This window comes from Parasteatoda tepidariorum, chromosome 10, assembly GCF_982258835.1.
Source record: "Parasteatoda tepidariorum strain Cologne lab strain chromosome 10, Ptep-v5.0, whole genome shotgun sequence".
Classification (NCBI taxonomy): Eukaryota; Metazoa; Arthropoda; class Arachnida; order Araneae; family Theridiidae; genus Parasteatoda; species Parasteatoda tepidariorum.
In genome coordinates this window covers 21,031,229-21,056,805 of record NC_141764.1, presented here as the reverse complement: position 1 = coordinate 21,056,805, position 25,577 = coordinate 21,031,229, and the positions used below count along the sequence as shown (strand labels likewise).

At 32.1% G+C, this 25,577-nt stretch overlaps 1 protein-coding gene across 1 annotated transcript in view; it reads right to left on the bottom strand.

The window, feature by feature from the left end:
* Positions 1 to 25,577, bottom strand: part of LOC107438537 (uncharacterized) — a 119,742-nt gene that overhangs the window by 79,215 nt on the left and 14,950 nt on the right. Inside the window, exons 5-13 of the mRNA XM_087153486.1 lie at positions 24,856 to 25,016; positions 22,739 to 22,837; positions 20,874 to 20,955; positions 19,076 to 19,145; positions 11,483 to 11,528; positions 9,338 to 9,369; positions 7,430 to 7,508; positions 4,641 to 4,813; positions 1,036 to 1,311 (exon numbers count right to left, since the gene is read on the bottom strand). Coding sequence (XP_087009612.1) covers positions 1,036 to 1,311; positions 4,641 to 4,813; positions 7,430 to 7,508; positions 9,338 to 9,369; positions 11,483 to 11,528; positions 19,076 to 19,145; positions 20,874 to 20,955; positions 22,739 to 22,837; positions 24,856 to 25,016 — 1,018 coding nt within the window. The remainder of the gene's footprint in view (positions 1 to 1,035; positions 1,312 to 4,640; positions 4,814 to 7,429; positions 7,509 to 9,337; positions 9,370 to 11,482; positions 11,529 to 19,075; positions 19,146 to 20,873; positions 20,956 to 22,738; positions 22,838 to 24,855; positions 25,017 to 25,577) is intronic.

Here is a 25,577-nt window from a genome sequence, read left to right as displayed (position 1 = left end):
AATAAATTAGTTAATGCTAGAAATTCGGAAAGTTTTAGAAAATTTTTTTATTATTTAAAAATATAAAATTTTTTTTTGTGAGGTAATAACCCTCAAAAAGTCTTTCATTTTCAAGAACACAAAAATTTGTTTTATCGCCAAATGAAATACTTTTTGGTGATCAGCATTATTGAAATCAATTTCTATATTAATTAACATTTGTGATAAAGTACATAACATTTTAGAACAAAATAAGGATGTTTTACATACAATAAATTAAAATGTATGGCTGTTAGCATTACCCGAGAAAGGAGGTCGACATGCTGCATTTCTAATCGGGGAGCTTTGATTTTGGCAGTTCCCCTTGCCTACTGCCAATAGAAGTTTCAATTAAATTTTTTCCAAATTTTTTTTTTCTGAAAATCTCTAACAAATTAACATTAAACATTTAGAATTTCTTTGAAAACACAATATAGATTATAGATTTGGCATCTTGGAGCAATTACTGAAAGGCTGTCAAATGACTTAACTCTTGACAGGCCAACATAAAGTTGTCCATGACTAAAAACTTGTTCAGTCAATACTAAACTGATTTTCTCAAAAGTCTGACCTTGTGACTTATTTATAGTCATGGAGGAGGCCAGCCTAATTAATTCCTAATTGAGTTTAAATTAAATATTATCATGTTTTTAGGGCATGAATCTGAATTGAACAACCTGATAATGCTCACTCTGGTTATTGTTTCCGTTTTTTAAAGCGCTATATGTTGAGCCAGTTTAAATTAAATACTATCATGCTTTTAGGGCATGAATCTGAATTGAACAGCCTGATAATGCTCACTCTGGTTATTGTTTCCGTTTTTAAAAGCGCTATATGTTAAGCCACCTGAGCTAGATTTGGCATGTGACATTTTTAGCAGCAATCATTGGTCGATTTTCTAACCTTGCCATTCGGGAAGTTGTAATGAGGTTTTTTTTTGGTGCCGTGTAAGAGAAATATATATATAGATAGAGAAACAAATATGATTTGGTAATGAAAGAGTTTTAAAATACTTACCCATCATAATTACAAATAGTGATTGAAGGTAATTCGGTCATTTTACTGTTAGTTATTTGTATATCAACAACAGTTTCATACTTCCAAAACAGTTTCAGGAATTCAGAAGATTGATAAGTATATCCCGCTAAACAAGACAGAAAGACCAATAAAAGAGCGTATTTCTTGATTTTACTCTCAGCCATAAGAATCTGTGGAACGCCACTCAGCATCGAATCCCGAAAAGCCTTCGTCAAATAATCTGACCAAGATTTGTTTTCTCCTTTTTTAACATTCCTAAAAGAAAATGGAGTCAAAAAATATATGATTGTTAACAACAAAAAGGTTTTAAGATCAAAAATATAATGAAGACAGAATTTTTTATAACAAAAAAATAATAATAAATGCTTTGTATTGCGAGAGTATGTGATATAAAGTCTCTGACAGTTAAATGTTTTTTTATGTACATTATATATCTATGTATTCTTTCTCTTATTGACGTTAAGAGTGTTTCTTAATGAACATGTAAATGCATGGGTTTAGAATTATTAAAAAAAAAAACAAGTATTATATGTACGTTAGATTGATTGAATGTAGCGCTTAATAGCACAAAGTCCAAATAAGGACAGGCTGCATACGCACGTTATAAAGTTTAAATTGATGAGTAAAGACAGAGAAAAAACAATTGCTTTTCGAAAACTGCAAACAAATATCAAAAAGATCAAAAAACACCGTATCAGTTTCATAACTACTGTTCTTCAGTTTCATCATCAAGTAAACTGGTTTTAGATAATTTAAATATTTGACTTGCTTTCAATGGTCTCATCAGTGGCTACTGCAAACATGAAGCGATTTTGTTTTATTTCTTAAAAAATACATTATTTAGTGACTCATTATGTGCATACTTTAGCTGAGTTCGCACTTGATAGAATGTTCGGAAAGATATATTAAGGATTCCATTGCAGAATATCAGATGGGAAGATTGTTACTGATCTGCTGGACTGTTAGCACTGTGCTTTGTATATTAGTAGCTAGTAGGAATAATCATGAGCATTAATCTTAACAGGGATTATTTTGATATGCTGGCTGCCAATATAAAAACTCTTTGAGAATTGTCAAGTTTGGTAGTTTAACATAAATGGGATTTATTTCTTTGTTCTCAAAGTAATTTTTTTCCAGTTGAAGCAAGTAAAACTAAATTTTATCATTTGCGGAAAGAATTTCTTTTTTATAATTGTTACTTTTTTAATTATTTTATGTCTTAGAAAGGATAAGGAGGATTTCTCTTTCTTTCTCTTAGTAATGATATCAAAAAATAATATTTAAGAGAAATAGAACATAAAACGTTTGAACATGTTGATCAATACCTTTTGGTGGTATAAGATTTAATGCTTAAAAGAGTTCCAATAGTTACACTTTTATATTGCAATGCATTTTTACATTGCACAACACATGCTTTCAAATTATAACTAACCGATAACTTTCTGTTCCTTTCTATTTAATGAATTCCTGTAATAAAGGTTTTTACAATGTTGACCGATTCCTCTTAGTGTAGTACAAGATACTGCTTAAAATATTTATCTAACCCTATAGTCTACCTGATTTTCATGAAAATGTTTGTATAGAAGTCTTTAACAAACAATTTTGCAACTTTTGATGTCAATTTGTCAGAGGAATCGTTATTTTCGAAACACTAATCACCATATATCCGATACTAATGAATTGAACAATTTTTTAACTGTTTATCCAAAGGTAATATTTCTCGTAAAAATATTTTTATAACTACTTGTTTTCAGTTATTTAATTTTCCAATACTTAAAACATTTTAAATTGCAGGGAATATAAAGTTTTTAATTATTTTAACGCACGAACTTTTTGAATGACAGAATCTAAAATTTGATCGAAATCGGCTGATTAGTTCTTAAGAAGTATAAATTTAAACATACGACCTTCAAAGATGATAAAATACGCAAAAAATTAAATTTTCCCCACTGAAATACTAACATTTCGAGGGTTCCAGCTCGAATCCGTACTATTAAGTACTCAAAATTTTCTTTAATCACAAAACCCTAGGAAAAACAACCAAACCAGTTTTAAGTGTTTTTAATGCTAAATTTTAAGTGCTAGTGTTAAGAGTTTAGTGCTAACATTTTAAGTGCTGCACGCTTATAGAGTATGAGTAAATTCTCCAGTACGCGAGTGCATTTTTGTTCCATGCTGTCAAAGTCTGTTATTTAGCTTCAAATGTTTTAAAAGCAATTCTTTCGGAAAGCATACTTCTCTTTTTACGGTAATCAAAACATCGTACTGCAGTAATTTATGAGAATGTGATTGTAAAAAGATTAATAGTGTAGCAAAAAAAAAAATGAATAAAGCACAGACAAAGTATATAAACTGACATACTGTAGTTTCAGTTCCATAAAAAATAACCTTCATCAGCGTCTAGGAATCCGGAAGGTGGAGATGTAGAGACAAACATGTGTAAAGTGTTTTAACCAATGGGAACAAAAGAGCATGTTTGAAGAAGGTAATAATGCAGGGATAAGAAATAGGTGTGAGGGGATTAGGTGAGAACTGCAGGGTGCAACAGATTAAATTATAATGAACTTCCAAACATTGGGAAAAGGTTAGATACTCGAAAAATCCTTAACTAAATTATTAGAGTTCTTTAAAATATTCTAAAAAATTAAATTCGGAAGGTTAAGAACAGTGTTGAATGTTTTTTGTAGAAGAAAACTTTAATCTATAATTTGAATTCCAACTGTGATTTGATGAATTCCCTTGCAATCAATAGGATCAATAAATATCTTTTTATTTACACTGGAACGTATACTTTTCACTAATTTTATTTTTCTGCTATTGTCTGGGCTTCTTAAAACTCCCAAAAATTAATAGTAATTCAATTAGAATAAACACTTTCTGTAGAGAAAGTTTTAAACTATTGAAGTTTTTTTAAAACTTAAAACGGTTATTGACAAATAAAACTTTTTGAAAATGTATAATTATTGCTTCTGAGATTTATCAGTATAATTTTGTGGAGAATTCAAGTTTCAAGTCTGTAAATGAAACAAAATTCATTAAAAAACAAGCTTTCAACTTGATGGTTTGTTCATTGATTTTGTGAATGTTGCCTATTCGCCCCATTTTATTCCTTCAATAAAAAATAATTTTTTTTAAACATGGAACTTTTCGTGCATCTTAATAAGTGTAATGTAATCATATATCATAAATCATTTGATAAAAATTTATATGATTGGCCTAAAAAGGGTTAAGATAAGTGAGTTTATCAGCAGGGGAGAAAATGATTTCCAATGTATTCAAAATCTTAGCTATTCAGGAACTGGTATCCGGTTAATAAGGTAAAACAATCAAAATGTTTAAGCTCAATTCGGAGGGCTTGGTAGATTGCGAGATTATAGGTGAAATCAAAAATATTAAAAAGACAGTCTGCAGCGTTATTTTAAGGTAAAGCATTTTATTTGACTCTGAGGAAGGTTCCTGTTTAGTGGACACATAAGTATCAATTTATGTGCATTTATTCACAATGCACAAATTATTATCCTCTCCTTTTTTTGAATTTAATAGCTTTTTAAAATCTTTGATTTTTATTAACTTAAAAGACTTACTTGTTCCTATTTTTATGATTTATACTGAGTACTCTGGTCTTTTTTATAGTAAAGTTTCGAAAAGGAAATTTCAGCAAAGCAAACGTCGTACTCAAGAAATCGAAAACTGCAACTAATGATATACCCAGCCACATTCCGACGTAGCCTCCAATGTTACCAAAATGTTCAACGCTCTAAAATAAAACACAACTATTGATAATTATACCTTTATAACAGATTAATACTTAAATCGTTACTTATAAAGAAATGCAGATAGCACTAAATAATATTCTGATGATAAACATGAAAAATAGTAATTTTGAAAATTTGTCAGATAGAAAGCTATAAGGGCAAATTGGAGACCAGTGATTCAGCATAGAAATACAGTGAATTCGCGATAACTCGAATCTGATAGGACTGACGAAAAACTTCGACATATCGGAAGTTCGACTTACCGTTAGTTTCGGTTTTGGACTTTCAAAATATTGTCGGATTATTTAATTAATGCTTATTAATCATTTTTCTGACAAGCCATTTACGATAAGACTGTTTGAAGCACTTTATGATACCCTGGTCCATCGGCTGCAACTTTGCTGTTGTGTTTGGCGGGAGAAACTGCAAATTTACTGCTTTCAAATTAGGTAAATCACTATGTGTTGTGCATTTATCTATAAAGAGTATCACTTTTTTTTTAGCGAAGAATTTCCGATCCAATTTTCTTACATAGTCTTCAAATAAAACTGATGTCATCCAAAACTTTTTGCTAGGCTTGTAATCCAAAGGATACGTTATTACATTCCTGAAACATCGGGGATTTCGGTTTTTTCCGATAAACAAGTAAGGGCAATTTCTCTGTCCCAGACGCATTTCCTCCAACTAGGACAGTCAAACGTTCCTTGCTCATTTTACCCCCTGAGCAGTTTTCATCCTTAAACATCATAGTCTTATTCGGAAGACATTTAAAAAATAAACCCATTTCATCAATATTGAAAACATTATTTTAACTGTATCCTTGAAGTAAATTTGGTAACGTTTCATTTAACCACTGCACATTCTTCAAGAGGGACAGCTTTTACTTCTCCATGAAGAGTGCGAAAGACATTGTGTGTGTGCTGCAAGGGGCAAGATATCAGCTCCTAGGTTTTTTTTCTTGCTTTAAAACATCAACAAAAAAAAATCGAGTTAGAGGGAGTAAAATTCGAGTAATCGAGAATAATTAACATGAAATTGAAGCTAAAAGGGTCGGGAGCTCATAAAAAAATCGAGTTATAGTAATATTCGAGTTATCGTACTTCGAGTTATAGCGAATTGACTGTATATACTTTCCACATCAAAATTAACAATACGAGGGTTGCTATTTATATTTCCGGCCTTGGCAACAGTAAGTGTTGCTAGGCGACCGCAGACGATTTTAATCTAAAGTTTGATATTTTTAAACATAAATTATGCAGACGATTTACCATTATAGCTTCATTTGTGTTGTTGACAGTAAATTGAAAAGTTCTTCTCTTTCAAAAAATGGAATTGAATCGTGAACATTTTCGTGCCATTATTTTTCATAACTTTCGACGTGGATTGTCAAGACAAGAGTGCTTCCATGAACTTAACTCTTTATTCAGCGATAAAGCGCCATCCTACAGCACTGTAAAAAATTGGTATAACGAATTTAATCGTGGTCGATGCTCGATCCAGGACGAATCCCGTGCAGGTCGTCCAAAATTCGTTGTTGTGCCAGAAAAGATCGATGCTGTGCGTGAACTGATAAAGCAAGATCGTCATGTGACATAACGTGAGATAGAGGCGTCTTTGGACATTAGTATGACTAGCATCAATAAAATATTGCATGAACATTTGAGCGTAAAAAAAATTTGTTCGCGTTGGATCCCGCATAATCTGACAAACGCTCAAAAAAAGGCTCGTGTCGATTGGTGCAAGGAAATGTTGGAAAAATACGTTCAAGGTACATCAAAGGCTATGTATAACATCTACACAGGTGACGAATCATGGATCTATGCATATGAGCCGGAAACAAAACAGCAATCAACTGTATGGGTCTTCCAAGACGAGGCAAAACCAACAAAAGTTGTTCGAGGATGAAGCACATCGAAGCAAATGATTGCCTGTTTCTGCGGTATTAACGGTCATGTGGCAACAGTGGCGTTAGAGCAACGCAGGACGGTCAATTCTGAATGGTACACGACCATTTGTTTGCCAGAAGTCATCGGAGAAATTCGAAAAAAGCAGAAGAATAGGCGAATCATTCTTCATCATGACAACGCGAGCTCTCACACATCGACTCAAACAAAGGCATTTCTGACGGAACGAAAGAGCGAACTGATGGGTCATCCGCCGTACAGCCCTGATTTGGCACCCAATGACTTCTACTTATTCCCACACATCAAAAATAAATTTCGTGGACAACGATTTCCGGCCCCCGAAGAAGCGGTTGATTCATTCAAAACGCATGTTTTGGAGTTACCTCAATCGGACTGGAGAGAGCGCTTTGAAAATTGGTTCAAACGCATGCAAAAGTGCATTGATCATCATGGAGAATATTTTGAAAAACGATAAAACCAATTTCGATCTTACATGTTTGTTTTTTGATTATTAGGCCAGAAATATAAATAGCAACCCTCGTATAACATTTTTGATTATATTTAAAATTAGAAATTTTCATTAACGTTATTAAATTTTTTTCAAGAAAGTGACCAAAAATGATATAGCACATCGAGAACGCAATATTCTCCGATTTCGAAATAAAATTTCCTAAAAATTAAAAATGATTATGAAATATTCATGTAAAAACTCACTTCAAATTCAGGACTAGAGTTATATGTAGTTATTTCCAAGTTGCTCAGGTCAATAGAAATATCAATCCATAGTGAAAGTCTTAAAAATAAAAAAATTAATAAAACTCAAGATAGTTAAATATAAGAATCTATTATTTAATCTTCTTAAGTAATATACATTTTAAAAAAAATTCGAGTAAGAAATTAATCTTTTATTAATAAAGGCACTTTAGAACTCTAGCCAATTGCTATTAATATCTATCTATCTATATATATAAAAATGAATGTTTGTGTGTATGTCCTTATTAGTATGTCGTATACCATGCAACCGAAAGCTATGAAACTTGGCATGCAGATAGTTCAAAGCACGAGGAAGATCACTGTCGACATTAGAACATTCTACGACAAATCGTTCTAGCAGGATGATGGTAAAACTAAGTGGAGTTTTTTAATTGGTTAAGCGTTAGCCATTGCTTTAAATTTAACGAATCAATTTTCACATATTTTAAAGATACACCAGTGATAATTGCTAGCTTATAGCTCTGTTTGAACAAAAATAGTTTATTGCACGTATTAAATATTTAATTAGTTTATATTCGTTATGTCAGACAAATTTATTGAACATTAAGTGGTAACTCGCGTGGTTTACGTCATCAAATTTTTACTTTGTCTGATACCACGAGCTCTTATTTTATTCGTATTAGTTCTTTTAAAAGTGTTTTTAAGAATTACTTATTTAAAAGCAACGGTAATGGAATAGAAAAAAATACTTATTTATTCAAAAGCAAAAATTAATGGGAAAGTGGTACTAATTTATTTTTTCCCCATGTAACGCAAATGTGGGTTTGTTACATCAAAATGTCTTCCACGAACGCAAATTTCTCTCAATACTTGATCCAGAAGATCCTTTGTCTTTTGGATTGGGTTCAAAATTACAACAATAAACATTGGTAGTCGTAAACCCAAAATGGAGACGGTTATAAAATTAAATATAATTGAACTGGAGCAGTGGGGGCTCAGGAGATAGCGCGTTCGTTTTCCTAATGAGGTGAACCAGGTTTTAACCCCACCGATGACTGGCCGATACTAATTCAGCACACTGACCACAGTGCTGATGTAAAATATCATCAGTGGTAGATGGATCATGGGTTAGAGACTCTTTGCCATCAGGCTAACCGTGGGTGGTTTGCGCGGTTTCCCGCTCCATGTAACGTAAATGCGGGTAAGTTCCTTCAAAAAGTACTCTAATAAGGTAAATATTTTCAAAAAGTGTTCCAATAAGGAATTTGTTTCAATCCGTAATTTAAAGTCAAGGAGCCTTTAATAAAAAGAAAGTAATAAGATTACATTAAGAAAAACAAATTAGAATAAAAAAAGTGGAAATTATTTTAAGGTTTTTATAAGTTTGGTAAATGTTTTTTCGTTTTGCACACAATCGTTTAGTGCTTATTAAATATATTCATCCCAGTTACATGATTTTATTTATACCGTACAAGGAATGGTAAGAACGGTAATAACGGGAAAGGAAAAGTTTTATTATGAAATTTGATCCAGGTAAAAGGACGCCATGTACCAGTCACCGTTAAAACGTAAATTACGCTTTTTAAAAGAAAATAAACTCTATTGATTTTAAATTATCGATTTTATACAGAATGTTTCTTAATCACTGGTATTTTTAAATATTATCTTTAGATTTCACGTCAGAAGTAAAGTTTAAAAAATATATACAATGGTGTTTTCAAAAATATATAAAAATCATGAAATATATCAAAATATATTTGGTTGTTGGGTAATTTATCATAATAGGAAACTACGTCTGAATTTCAGCATTTATGTAATATAGTGGTGATTACGAATTAACTTATAATATTAAAAACATATAAGATCCCTAAATAAGAAATAATATGAAAAAAAAGTCTGTCCTCTTACTCATTAATTTCTTCTTCATCACTACATCTCCCCTAAAAAAATGAAAGCAAAAATTATAAGCAGGAAATATTTTAAAGTGGTTTCAAGAAAATTAAAAGAATAAACATAAAATGTAATCTTGTACATAAAAAAGACAAAGTTTTCACTCCTACTTCTCTTGTAGTTAGAAAGCTAAATATAGTCCTCACTCTTAATTATTGTTGTTGTTACTAATGTGACTTGTCAATATCAGCACACCTGATATGAAGAACCAAGCGAATTTAAAGGTAGGGGGGGGGGAGGTCTTTTCTTCAGTGGTGTTATTTATGTCAAAAAATACGACTTCATCAACAGACACAGCCCGTTTCACAGGATAGGCCAATTCATTCATAAACCGATAATAATCTTGACATTAGCTAACGAACGATCGATCTCAAATTTCCTTGGTGCCCTTTTAGAGGTATTTATTTGTTGCGAAAACTTAGAGGATTTTGTGACTCCGACAGATTTAACATGTACCAGTCACTATTTAATACAAGGGAATGCTTCGGAAGGAGGCATTCGAACATGCGATCTCATGAACGCGAGCCTCAAACAGGCTTCCTCGACCTAACAGGTGGATAGTTTTTTAACTTTGGATATTGTTTCTCTTTTATTTTTCTAATCATGTGCATAAAATTTGCCACAAAGTAAGTGTTTCTTATGTCCGTAGGCATCGGCTAGGGTATAAAATTTTACCCCTTCATCATGCCGCATAGAGGCTACTGGCTATCAAAAGAAGGCAAGAACCCATTTATTGTCATTTGTAGTGAGATTTGTTGGAGCAAGTCACTTTCTCCTGCAAGACAATGCATCAATTCTCATTGAGAAATCTTCAAAGTGAAGGTTTTTTGTATAATACGATGTTTGTCATGAATATCATGCCTACACCTGAATCTCAGTTCCCCAAAGAAACCTATTCTCCCGAAGTCGAAATTTTTGATGGTTTTCCATTCATAGACCAACATAATCTTGCTGGCAACCATCAATAATTCCATCATGAACCATTACATGTTTGATGGTAACTAACATAAGTAACCATCACGCCAATATAGAAATTCCGACAGATTTGTGATGGTCCAACATAAGAATACCGACTTGTTTTGATGGTTTGTCATGTTAAACAATCAGAAATTTCCAACATAGTTTCTTGCAAATCAAATGTTGGAACGAACATGAACAACCATCATGCCAATGTAGGAATTCGGACGGATTTATGGTAGGTCAGTATACAAAAAAATTGTTTCAATGGTATATTCTCGAGAACCAACAAGAATTCGCATTAAACCATCATGGAAATGTATAGCTGGAACCATCCTGGAGCATCATGGATCATCGAGGATTGTTGGTCCATGAAGATCAAATTTCTCCTGATGGTTAACCATCATAGTATTAAAGTACAATTTTCTGTCATGGAATGATGGAAGTTTGCTGGCATATCAGAAACCATGAACACGCAATAAAAATTGTCGAATGATGGTGACCATCAAATGATATTGGACCATCACGAGTAATATTGAAAGTGACATAAACCATCATATTGATTATGCAGTACCACCAAGAATCTTGACTTGCTTGATCAAGAATTTTGAAACTTAACCAAATATCCAAAAAGAGCAGTGAAAGGAAGTCAGTCCTTGGACAACTTGAGATGATATTAATTTTTCTCTTGAAGGCTTAGAAAATGTTTCGCAACATTGTTTGTTTCAGGTCGTGCATGGTCGATATATTGGCATAAGTGATTTTATTACGACATTAGACACTTTCCCCTCTCTTTATTACTCATGCTATTTTTTTTCTTGGCAAGGACACGCAGGAGATGAGTTACTGTAAATGTTTGTTTCGATATAGACTCTCTTAATATTGATGTTTGTTTCTTATTGATTTTCTTCACGTCCAGATATGGCACAAAATCAAAATTGCTTTTCTTTCATGGCACATTAGTAATCAGTGACCCTACAAACTTATTAAAAGCTTTATAGTATCAAAACTCTTAGACTTTTATTCAGTTTTTTTATTCAGACTATTGTCCAGTTGTCTCCAGCAACAATAAGTTTTATCAAAATATGATTTCAAATAACATAATATTTTAGAGTACTTTTAAGAAAAATGTTTGTTCATACTTACTTCACGAATTTCAGAAATATCCCTAGAAACTTCGTAGAAGACGTCACTACAATAATTTAAAAAAATAATACATATTTATTTCTTTGTTGAATAATCCTTTAAATGTAAGTTACATTATTATCGCTCTTTTTTTATCTATATGTACAGTGAACAAATAAAAAAGATATCACTCTGAACAATTTTCATTCTAATGATCGTATTTTCACATACTAAAGTTCAATCTTCTGGTTTCTGTGGGCTAAACGTAAAAGTGCGGATAAACGTAGCTTCAATATTGTAACTATAAAGTTATTTTTTACTTTAAAAATAAAAATTTTGAACGAGATATTTTGAGTTAAGGAAATTGAATATCTTTTCTTATAAGGTTTGTAACCACAATTTCAGTATTTTAAAGACCTTACGAACTCTGTTTAGAAAGAGAGTATCGAGTCCAGGAGCGTACGCAAGGGGGGGGATGTTTAGGGGTTTAAACACCCCCCTTGAGCTCAGACAAAGTGAATTTACAAAATAATACAGACAGATATAGAAATTTCAATAGAAATTATGCTGGCTATTATTTTTTAAGACTATATATTTTTATTTGCCTTATGCCTACTTTTTTTCTCACGGTATTTCTCAGAATACTGAAAAAACATTTACTATAATAGGGTTGTACTTTTGAAATCAAATTAACGTGATACTGTTACGGGCGAACTCCGATTGCTGGTTCCTGTCTGTCCTGCCAGTGCCTGATAGTGGAATGCCAGCCAGTCGCGAGACTGGCTGGCATTCTCGAGGTCTGGAATCCTAGACGTTCTGTTGTCTTTGAGACAATTCGAGAATTTTGTAGATGCGGTAAAAAATATATGAAGGAGGGAACGGAGTACAGTGGTGTTAGTTAGTCAGACTAAGAGTTATCTCTGCCACTTGTCTTTCGGAGCTTGTTTCTAAATCTGTTTTGTTTTGGAGACACTGTGCCCGTTGAAGTTATTCATTCCAGCTCGAAACTTTGAGTTCGTAGCATAGCGGATATTTCTGTGCCAATATATATGTATATATTTTTGCTGTTCTTGGATCTTTATGATGTCAAAACGCAAGAATTTAACAATTTTAAATTACTTTGAGAAAAAATCCCGACCTGAAATTAGTGAGGTGACAGCATCTAGTACCAATGTAAGTTTTTCTGTTCAACAGAAATGTGATACTTCCGTTGAAGAAAACGTTTCTAGCATAACAGAATCTGATGAATGTGAAAGCGGCCCTCAAACAAAGTGTTACTTCCCACCCATATGACATTGGACTTTTTTCAGAAGATAAAACATGCGAGGATAAAAAACTAGATATACTTATAAATGCTTGGGAACCCAATCCAGCATTTGTTTTTCCTGAAAAAGGAAAAAGAAAATTGAAATTTCAGTACAAATGGCTTTATCTCTGGAAATGGCTTGCATATTCAGAGGTTAAGGGTGGTGCTTTTTGCAAATTTTGTGTACTTTTCGCCCCAAGTGGTGCTGGTTCTGGAAAGCAACCTTTAGGCCAACTGTGCTATGTAAAATTTGACAACTGGAAAAATGCTGTAGAGCGATTTTATGAACACGAGAAATGTCTTTATCACAAAAAATCAATCAAAACTGCTGGGACATTAAACGATATTTTACTTGGAAAGATAAAACCTGTGGATGAACAAGTTGAACGTGCAGCAAGCAGAACAAAATTAGAAAATAGAAAAAAACATTACTCCAATCATTGAGACCATCCTATTTTGTGGAAATCAAGGTCTCGCTCTAAGACGACATAAGGATTCGGGAATAATTGCTGAACAACTAGGTGAAGAGAACGACGGAAATTTTCGGGCATTGCTTCGTTTTCGGAGTAAGAACGATTCGACTCTTAAGAACATTTTAGAGTCAAGCAGAAAAAATGCTCAGTATACCAGCCCTCGATTTCAGAATGAAGTTATGGAGGTTTGCAATATTTTAATCTTACAAAAACTAGTCAGCAAGATTAATGATGCAACTTGCTTTTCCATTCTTGCAGATGAAGCAACTGATATTGCAGGTATAGAGCAATTATCGTTATGCGTTCGATATGTCGATAAAGAAAATTTTAACATCACCGGACAGTTTTTGCCATTCATTCCGGTGCATGACTTAACCGGAAAAGCAATAGCAACAACAATATTAGACCAATTACAGTCTATGAAGGTTGATATAAAAAAGTTACGTGGACAGGGGTACGATGGTGCTGCATCAATGAGTGGAAAAATTAATGGAGTACAAGCCCACGTAAGAAGTATTGTCCCATCAGCACTCTATGTACATTGCTCTGCTCATAGCCTTAATTTGGCTGTATCAAATGCATGCGAAATAACTGGCATTAGAAATTGCTTAGGGACAATTAAAACATTATACGACTTTTTAAATACGCCAAAAAGACAGTATGTCCTATCTTCAGCAATAGAGGAGATGGAAACCAGTTCTAAGAGGGAGAAAATTAAACAGCTATGTGCAACCCGTTGGATGGAAAGATCAGTAACCGCAGTGGTGGAACTTTTCGAGTCTATTGCCGAAACACTACAAAAAATATCAGAATGGAAGGCTACCCAGGCTAATTCTTTACTGTGCACAGTATCTAATTCGTAATATCTCTTTTGGGCATTTACAAAGTTTTCACCATAACAATCCATCTCTGTAGATACCTACAAAAAACAAACATAGATTTGATAAAGGCAGTGAGTCTTGCAGAAGATGTCATTAAAGATCTAAAATTAATGTGTGAAAATGCCACTGAAACATCCTTTGAAATATTTAACTGTTCTTCTCTTATGCTAACAAGCATTGGATCTTCCACTTCCATGTAAATCTCTAGAATAAATATTACTGTATAAATCAATAAATTTTTAGCGTGTTTGTATACTGGTTTAATTCCCTATTTGTTGGTAAGTTATTTTTTGGTTAAATTCATTGGTTTTATATGGATTATTCCCATTTATACGGTTATTATTTAGGTAGCTGTTACAGTATGTGTAGTTTTTTCTCGCTTGATTTATTCCTACTTTTTAATAAAAATTAAATATTTTACCTCTTATTTTTAAAAAAAATATATTCTTAAACTTAAAAAATAAAAACAAAATTTAACTAAACAATGCTGTCTAAATAAAAAGTCAAAATTGTCTAGCTGTCTAAATTAGGGAAATAATAGTGCTTTATTACATACTCGAATTTCTTTTAGTAATTTCTGAAAATTATGAACCCCCGCTTGAAAACATTCTGCGTACGCCACTGATCGAATCAGATGTATGTAGAAAATAAATATGACAAAAGTAACTGATAGTAATTGAATAGTATGTAGAGTGCCCTTTTATGGTATTAAATAAGTTTCCGTATGTATCGAAGTATCAGAATGCTATTTGCAAATCATCTTTATCTAAAAAAAACCAAGTAACCTAAATATTTGGCAGATTGAGGCAATTTTTTGAAAAAAGAATTCTACTATAGACAACATATTAATTCAGCATATTTTTTAAACATTACATAGCTCCATGTTTTTTAAATGCTACTTAACATTCAGCAATTCTATCAGTTCTAGAAAAAGAAATTTTGCAAATTATATGAAACCTTGTGAATGTGCACTAGAATTATTATACAATCTATAATTCTTTAGGTACTTTATTTTTTGTTTCTCTAAATTTTCTTACCTAGAAGACTTGGAAAACTATAAAAGATGTAAAAATGATTTGATTAAAAATGATCCCTAAAATTTTGTATATAGTTAAAATGAATTAAAAATGGTGTATCAGGAAGGAATGGAAATGGCGGAATGATATTTTTTGGGCACATGCATTATAGCACAAGTGACTAAATTTTCAGATATTTGAATGTATAGATTTTGAGAAATCAGTACTCAAATCATCCTCTGGCAGCAATAACAGTAGTTATTCTGCTAGAAATCGAGTCTGACAGAGATTGCATAGCATGGACGGGTACAACATTTCATACAGCTTCAACATTGTGCCACAATTCATCAACCGTAGTGACTGACGAGTTGTGGCGTGCCAGTACTTCGGCAACCATTGACCAGACGTTTTCAATTGGTGAGAGATCAGGGGAACGTGCTGGCCGGGGCAACAGGCGAACATGTTTTGTGTCAAGGAAGATCAGTGCAGGGCGGGCAACATGTGGTCGGGCACTTTCCTGCTTTAACGTAGCGTTATGGAAGCCTCGAAGATTAGGCATAGCAACTGGCCTTAACATATCAGAAATGTAACGGCTGCTGTTCAAAGTGCCGTCAGTGCGAGCAAGAGGTGAACGAGATGTGCATCCCATGGCCCCTCATACCATTATTCTAGATCAGTGTTTCTTAACCTTTTTGGTATAATGGACCCTTTTTCAAATTTTTTAAGAAGTCACAGACCACCCCCTGTAAAAAAAATTAGTGCAAAAACCATCAATTATTTTTATTTTACTTTATTTTTAATTGAAATAAAATTCGAAGGCTGCTTTGTGTTTTTAAAAATGTTAAACTTTTATATGGTTTGTGAATGTGGCTCCTCATATTGTGGAGGATATCTGGCATATCTAAGAGAAAAGAGCAAAGGGACGGTTTATAAAAAATGAGGGGTTGATAGAGGATTATAAAAATAGCAAATCGGATGTAATCAGGGGATTGCCCCGGAGGGTTCAAACGGAAAGCCGGTTGGTGCAGAATGTTAAAAATATAACAGGGATATTAGAGGGTCCGCACTGAATTTGGGGTATCTCAATCACCTAGTCTCAAATATGTATGTATTTTCATCTTTTAGAAAAAAAAGATCAGTGTTATTTAAATATTATTAATCCCATCGTCTTAAAAGTAGTCGGCGTACCCCCAAAATATGACTCATGGACCCCTAAGGGGTCCATGAACCACAGGCTAAGAAACCCTGCTCTAGATGATGGGACAGTATGACGATGTCGAACGCAAGCTGCCAATGGGCGTTCTCCTCGATGTCGCCAAACACTTTTGCGGCCATCATTATGCTGTATGCAGAACCTGGATTCCTCTGAAAAGACGACGTCATGCCATTCCTGCGTCCAGATTCGTTGTTGATCATATCATTGGAGGAGAAACTGTCTGTGATGCAGCTTCAAAGGCAGCCGAAGACATGATTGCCGTGCTGATAGTTCATGCTGTTGCAAACGTCGCCGAACTGTTCGTGCAGACACTTATTGTCTTGCAAATGACCCAATTTGTTGATTCAGGGTTCGTGACGTAGCTGCATGATCCTTTAAGGCTATGTGGATAACGTGTCTGTCTTCTCGATTGTTAGTGATGGGGAGCCACTGAGATCTTGCACGGTGTTCCCTATGACCGTCATGAACCCATCTATTCCACATTTTGCTAACAGTCATAGGATTTTGAGCAACGCGAGCAGTAATACTTCGGTATGATAAACCGCAATCCCGGTAGGTCACCATTCGACCTCGATCAAACTCAGACACGTGCTCAGACACATTTCTTCTTCTTACAAGAGGCACAGCAAAAACTTTTTTACCTAAGAATAACACTCAAATTCAATTTCTGTATGAGAAACTTACTGTCAAATCTTTTCTTTTATATACATTGTAGGGCACATCGCAAACGCCGTCTGCTTTGCATGTATGCGCTGATAAGCTAATAATTTGCATGCCACAACATGCTTTATCCATCCTGCAAATTTCATGAACATGGTGTGTAGGCTTCCTGGTGTAGCAAGTTTAATGGCCAGTAGTCTTAGTTATGTAAGTTTGATTTTGGTTGAAATCCTCGTATAAATGAAGTAAAACAACGTAAAAAACCCTAATAGTATCTGAAAATTTTTTTTTATTCAAATTTTAAAAATTTAGCAAATCATCAATAATTTATATATTAATTCAAATTTCCTTTTCAAAGGAGAGTAAGAAAAATCTTTGCTTTTTAAGAATTTTTTTTTATTATCTAGAAACCTTGAGATACTTTTCCTTTAACTATTAATAAATATACATCTCCGAGCAATTACGGAACACTTTCATTTTTTTTTATTCTCTGAACTTAGCAACGATATAAAATCAGGTATTGCTCTTTTGAATTAGCCTATAGGTTATCTGAAATTATTCATTTACAGTTCAGACAGTTATGGGAATATCGAGAATATTAGCTTCTTAGCCCCCCAATTAATGATCCTATCTTTTTAAAATTTTGCTTAACCCCCTCTGTTTTGAAGGTCAGGAATCCATATATATATATATATATATATATATATATATATATATATATATATATATATATATATATATATATATATATATATATATATACACCGAAGAGCCATTACACTATGGCCACCCTGCTAATAATCCTCCCCCGCAGGAAAAACTGTTGCCATGAATTGGTGAACCTGGTCTGCAACTATGTTTAAGTAGCTTACAGACGTCAGGGATTATTCTATGAGGATTATGGATCCTAATGTGCCCCATGAAAACAGTGATCCTGGGTAAGAAACCATTGAAAACCTGGGCGAACCCATTCTTATAGATGGAGGGTGGTCATAATGTAATAGCTCTTCGGTATATATATATATATATATATATATATATATATATATATATATATATATATATATATATATATATATATATATATATATATATATATATATATATATATATATATATATATATATATATATATATATATATATATATATATATATATATATACATATATATTGTTTATTCAGAAAAAGTACGTTTTGTGTCTGATTTTGTAACTTAATTAATAGTTAGCACTAATTAATTCGCATATTTAAAGTCACCCCAAGGAACTATTAGGATAGGTATTTAGTCCGTAAAAATTCGATCATTAAAACGAAAGTTATTCAGGATGATATCTTATTTATTTAGTGCACTGTACAAATTATGTCCTGATTCTTTAAAGACAGCAGAAAGCTGACTTACAATAAAGCTTTTATTTTGTGAATAATATACTATTTTCATGACTGCTAGGTGTTTCAACAATTGTTTATGACTTTTAAGCCTATTTCAAGCCAATGTTATCTTTTCAAACTCTCTATCACAGAAGCGTACACTATCTCCAAACCTTTATTTTATATATTATTAATGTGAAGAGATAAACGTCTTATAGAAAGAAAGAAATATTCAACTATGAATCTTTTAATCCAAATGGGATCAGAATGGGATCAATTTCTAGCTGCGTGAAATGATAATTTTATCAATATCAATTTGTGCTGTTGTAATTTCTGTAAAAGACATGAATATAACTTATTATCAGTATCATATAGTTTTTCCGTTGCTATCTAAACCTTTCAACTTGCATTCATGAAAATTATTTTAATGAATTAAAATTATTAACTGCTTGGAGACATTTGCTATACAAAAACATAGCTATTTTTTGAGTTCACAACTTTCAATAAATACTTTTCACTCACTTAAACCATCAGAAGCTAGTAAATGATTAAAAAATTGTGCTGGTCAGAGATTTTTGTGAGTCCTAGAAAAATATCCTTGTTTTTAACTACATACACACAAATTAAACATACTTTCTTTCATATGAAAAATTTTTTTAGTTGAAAAATTATCTTTCGAATTTAAAACTTACAAGCACGCCGGTCCACAATTTTTAATCTGACATTCAGAAATTTCTTTTGACATTTCTGGTGTTATCGTCTCTGAAATGAACATAAATACTCTTTCATTATGTCCAACAATTGCATTTTAATTTAATCAAAAATGACTTTTAACAGTAATCATTGGCACTGATAAGAAATTATAGTTTAAAAATGAAATATATATATATATATATATATATATATATATATATATATATATATATATATATATATATATATATATATATATATATATATATATATATATGTACACTTTTTGAAAGTTTCATGTTTATCAACTTTGTGTGCTTGTAGAATATATTAATTTTCACTTAAATACAAACGTTTATTTATAAATTGAAGGTAATTTAATGTGGAATTTAATAATAAATGCAGTATTACAATATCTGTATTACAAAAAAAAGTTATGCAATTAATAGTAAGATCTATCTTAGATTTGCATTTTTTTAAAGTGATACTTACACAATCAATACTTAGTAGGATAACCCTTAATTTTTAAGACAGCTTCACAGCGTCTTTTCATCGAGTGAACGAGTGTTTGGAGTTCATCTTTCGTAATCAGGGATCTCCATCAGGGATCTTTTCCCATCAACGAACCATTTATTTTTCAGCAGGATTCAGCTCCATGCCTTCAGCAGGATACAGCAAAAGTATGCAAAGCATGCTTTCAAAATAAAGGCATAGATATATTACCATGGCCAGGAAACAGCCCTGATCTCAATCCAATTGAAAATTTGTGGCGACGTTTGAAAATTCTTGTACGAAGAAAACGTCCATCCAATAAAAGACAACTAAGTGAAGCTATAATTGATTCTTGGCACCATGTGATTACGAAAGATGAACTCCAAACACTCGTTCACTCGATGAAAAGACGCTGTGAAGCTGTCTTAAAAATTAAGGGTTATCCTACTAAGTATTGATTGTGTAAGTATCACTTTAAAAAAATGCAAATCTAAGATAGATCTTACTATTAATTACCTAACTTTTTTTGTAATACAGATATTGTAATACTGCATTTATTATTAAATTCCACATTAAATTACCTTCAATTTTATATATAAACGTTTGTATTTAAGTGAAAATTAATATATTCTACAAGCACACGAAATTGAAAAACATGAAACTTTCAAAAAATGTCCACACTTTTGGCCACCACTATTTAAACAAGGAAAACAAGGAAACACTGACATTTCTTAATATAATTAATTAAAAAGAAAAAAAACAGTGTATTAAAATTTTTGCAATTCTTCAAATGGATTTGAACATATTTGTCGTTTGTCCGATTAGTTACAATTTCAAAAAGTGTCCACACTTTTGGCCACCACTGTATATATACATATATATATATATATATATATATATATATATATATATATATATATATATATATATATATATATATATATATATATATATATATATATATATATATATATATATATATATATATATATATATATATATATATATATATATATATATATATATATATATATATATATATATATATATATATATATATATATTCCACATAATTCCAAATTCAATCTCATTAGCATGAAAGTTTAAAGTCGTAGACTTGTATTATCTTTTTGAATCGCTCTAGAAAAAAGCTCAAAAAATTGATCAAAATACAAAACTTCCATGTTTTTCTTTCTTTTGTTGCTTTTAGAAATTGCACTATGGCGCACAATTTTTGCTCCACATCACATTGTAAAAGACTTAATTCATATGTGTGGTTTATTTTCGTAAGTAAAACATACTCACGTTTAATGTTGAATCCTTTTTTGCTTTGTGACAGTCCATAGGCAGTCAAAGTAATATTTGTATAACATTCCTGAATGCACTCCTAAAGTTTAATTTAAAATAAAAAGATTACTTTCTAAAGAACCTGAGCAAAATTTTTTAGGTAACATAAAGAATGCGAAGCACCAACTTTTTTGTTTTATTTTCTCACCCATCCCTTCTATTTAGAACATTATTGGTTGAAATAGAAAATAAGAGATAATTCAGTGTCGGAAACAATTAGCCGTTAAAATGGACGATAACACTCATGAAAGTTAACACAATTATTTCATTTACTAGTTTTTTTCTAATATTTTTACTTCATTTTATGTGTCGTAATGAGATTAGGTATATAAAGTTCAAAAAATTATTGTTGTTGTTACTTATGTCACTTTATAACCGTCGTTAAACAGCCGACCCAATTTTCTGTTTACTTCTGCTAATGTCCAACTCCTTAGCCTTGCAATTTTGAATCCCATCAAGGAGACAAAGAAACTCTTGGATTAAGTATTGGGAGAAATTTTACCTCCGTTTCGGACGTTTTGATGAAACTAAATCACATTGCGTTCCATGGAGAGGAAAAGCTCACATGGTCAGCTGGACGGTCAGAGAATTGTCACCCATTTTCTGCCCAAAACAGAGGATATTTTACTTTAGCATTGTGGATGGCGCGAGACGGTTGCAGAATTCATATCAACCAACCATGGCTAGGATTTGGACCCAGTTCAAATCATTAACGCTTTTGTTGCTTATGCCACTAACGTATGAAACTTTTCATTTCATTTTATAACCGTCATTGAACAGCCGACTCAATTTTGGGTCAACGACTACTAATGTTCTGTAGTATGTATATAGCCTTGCAATTTTGAACAAATCTAAATGACAAGGAAACTCCTCGCTCAATACCCCCAGAGGTATGATTTGCTATGGAAACGTGGCTGACTTTGTGACTCGACAGATTTAATTTGGATCAGTCACCTTATACTACATGGGGAGAATCTACTACTGGCGAGAATCTATCCCACGACCTCTTGAAAATGGGCCTAGTGCCCTACGACGGTAAGTCTGATGGTAAAGGGACTCCAACCCATGATTCGTCTACCACTGACGACATTTCGCGTCAGTACTGTGTTCGGTACAAGCCGGAAGCGGAATCTACCAGCCATCGTTGGGATTCAAACCCGGTTCTCCTCATTGGAAGGCGAACGCTCCACTCCCTGAACCATCGTGACTCTACTTATGTAACTTTTCTTCTGTAACTGCCGGTGAACAGCCGATCCAATTTTGCAGCAAGTTTGCTTGAAATCAAGTGAATTTTTAAGGCAGAGAGTGCGTTTCTTGTTTTTGCAGCGGTACCATCTATGGCCAAGAAAACACACATAACAGCTAGTTTTACAAAGAAGATTCAATCACACTATATTTATTTATCTACAGATCGTATTTTTGATTTGAAGCAGAGAATGATCAATCTCCAGGTCTATATCCTCTATGTATTGATTTGTTATTGGAACTTGGAGGCAGATTTAAAGAGCACCAGTTACCACTTAATAGACGGGGATTCTTTAGGGGGAGGGATTAAAAATCGCGTTCTCATACTAACCAGGCTTTTTCGTCCACAAAAAAGTAATGAATAGTGATAAGGGTGAAAACCAATTCGAATCTTAATAGCGAAACTTTCTAGAATACCAAACCTGTTCCCTTACATCTTAAACATATGCACCAGTAATTTTTAAAGATTCGTTAAAGAGAAAGAAAGCTTATTGTTTACAATTGGTTATCCATAATTGGTTATTCAAAATAATAAAAATATAGCATTATTGAATAGGAAGTAAAGAAGAGATTCTTACTCTTTCATTTGTAGGTCCGTGACCTCCTCTTGCTTTCCATTTTTGTAAATAATCAATGCAGTTTGTGTCGTATGGATAAGGAAGCAGATTCTTTTCGATCTAAATATTTGTTAATTAGTCTCAACAGTGCAGTATAAAAAACGTATAACAATTGTGAACTTTGTGATTAAAGCACATTTTTACTGCTATTATTACATGATTTTAAGGTATTGTGTCTTTTTATTATGGGGACAGTTTAAAGGGGTATGTTTAGTTTGGCAATTATTTTATACTGAATCGAATAAAACGAGTCCCGAACCGTTATAGCTAAGAAGAAATCGAGATTTTATTTGTGGACATTGTAAATTTTTTCGTATACAGATTTATGCGTTTGATATTGTTCCGCAGGCAAGTGATGTTATTTATCCTATGTATTTTCAATACTAAACCTAATAAGACCAAAATAAATTCTAAATGCAAGTTAGTTTAAACATCTTTGAAAGTTTTTCGTGTACCCTTTCTAAATTTTTCGTACCGCTGTGTACCACTAATAAAAAAATGAATGTATTTTCTACTATAAAAAAATTGCACAAAAGATAAAAATCACAACTGGCTGTTGACACCACTAATTATTAACTGTTAACTCTGCAAAAAATAATCAATAGAAAAGTACATAATCGTAAATTTCCATGGCTAGCTTTGTTTTTTAATAAAATTATTTGAAATATTCGTTTGTTGCAAGATATTTCGCATAAGAACTCGTACCCCCGTTAAACTGTTCCCGTACCCCTGGGGGTACGTGTACCACACTTTGGGAAACACTGATATAGAGTGATGAGGAGCTGGTTTCTTGGTATTTCTTTATGCTGATTTAAAAAAGTCGAAAATTAAAACGATCTTTAATTTAAATTACCTTAAAGATTATATTATTAAAAAAACAATGAAATTATTTCTTTGGCGTTGGCAACAAAGTACTGAAACGGAAATAACATGTGAGGGCATTCATAGGCATCATCTCTAAAAAAATACAGTTTTACGAATTTTTTAATGATTTTTTAGCATGACCAATGAATTTTGTAACAAACTAAGCTAAATTTTCAGTAGAAATAAAAGTTTGAAAGCTAACTATTCATAATTTTTGATGTTCAAAACAATGATGATGAAAACAATAGGTGTTCAACCTTGTTTATATAAATCCGAGTCAGAAGAAATGATGGATTTTTCATTAAATCTTTAAGCAAAAAACCTTTGATTTCGGACTAGTGTTGACCATTTTTTATTCGTGACCGAAACTTTCTCGCTGATCTCTTATAGCTCGAGTTGGTGATCAGAAAAGTAAATACATGATTTCAAATCATAAATTCAAACTACAAATTCCTATGCGTTAATATAAATTTATTTTATCTGAAATATAGAATCAGAAATAAAATAATAAATTATAGATAAACAAGTAATAAACTCTCAATGAAGCACTTTCTTGATCAAACTGCTATCCAACAAACATGATTGACGTTATTTTTCAAATGTTTAAAGAAACAAAATCGCTTCAATTTAGTTAACATTAATAAACTGCTTCACATAAAAAAAAATCGTTTTTCCAACCACTCTTCAATGATTAAATGAAATCTTGAATGATTTTGAGATCAGGGCTGAAATTTTTATTTGAACCCACTTTCCAAATTTTAGAATTTTAGTACAGAAGATTTTGGAGTTATACGAGAAATATGTACACACTTGCAAATTGTTTCTTTAATCAATAGTGACAGTATTTCTAATTGTATACTACATTTAGAAGCTGAGGTTGAAAAACATGATTTAACAAGTCCTTTATCAGAATAAAAGTAAATAAATCGAAAAAGATTATACCTTTTTCAGGTTTCTTTGAGTAAATACTTTCTCGAAACTTCGAATTACGATTTACATACTTTTTAGTGTATAACAATAACTTCTCGTGGTTTCTCAATTGCACTACAGAAGTCGTTCCGTATACTCCTTTGTAAAACTGTAAAGTTTATCCCATTTGTCTGCGGTGTGAAGAGTTGATTATTATTATTATTATTGCTTGTTTGAAAATTAAACATAAAATTAATTATATCTACTCAGTTTTATGCAAAGATAATGAAATTTATTTTAATTACTTTTTTCAAGCGAAAAGTATACTTTTTTCCCATCTCCATTGAAAATCCTTGCTCGTAGGGATCTATTAACTGTCGAGAATTGTGAAATGAGATTTGTGCTTTAGTTTTATTGATAAATGGTGGATGTCTTGCTGGGTCAAGGTTCATTGTAAAGGCAAAATCTGAAAATTTACGAAACTTTTATTGCAACACCAACAAATAAATTTAAAAATTTATATATTCAAATGTTACAATTAATTTCTAAATTAATTATGACATATGAATATTAGTCTTTTTTTTAAGTAATACTATATAATTTTTTTTTCTATTTTGTTACAAAATTTTGAACATTAAGTTGGTTAAGTTTACAGTTTAAAAAAATAATCGTAGCAAAATTGCTCAGTTTGCCATAACGAATAACAGTTGGAAGAATCCCTTTAAAGATACTTCTCCAAAACCTCTTTGAAAAGAGAAGTCATTCGCACGAAATAATACATAAAAAAAGAGGATATGGATGAACTTTCTGGAAACGAAATATTACGTCCAAAGCAACACCTACAAAATACCATCTAGCGTGATATTTCGTCAAAAACAGATAACGAAATAAAATCGCACTGTGTCAAAATATCGATTTAGAAAGATTTCTGGTTGGCGTTCTAATTCGCTATGAAAGAGTAACTTTTCAAAATACTTGTAAATTTCAGACTTATATAAAGATTTTTGGAATTTAATAGGTAAAAATA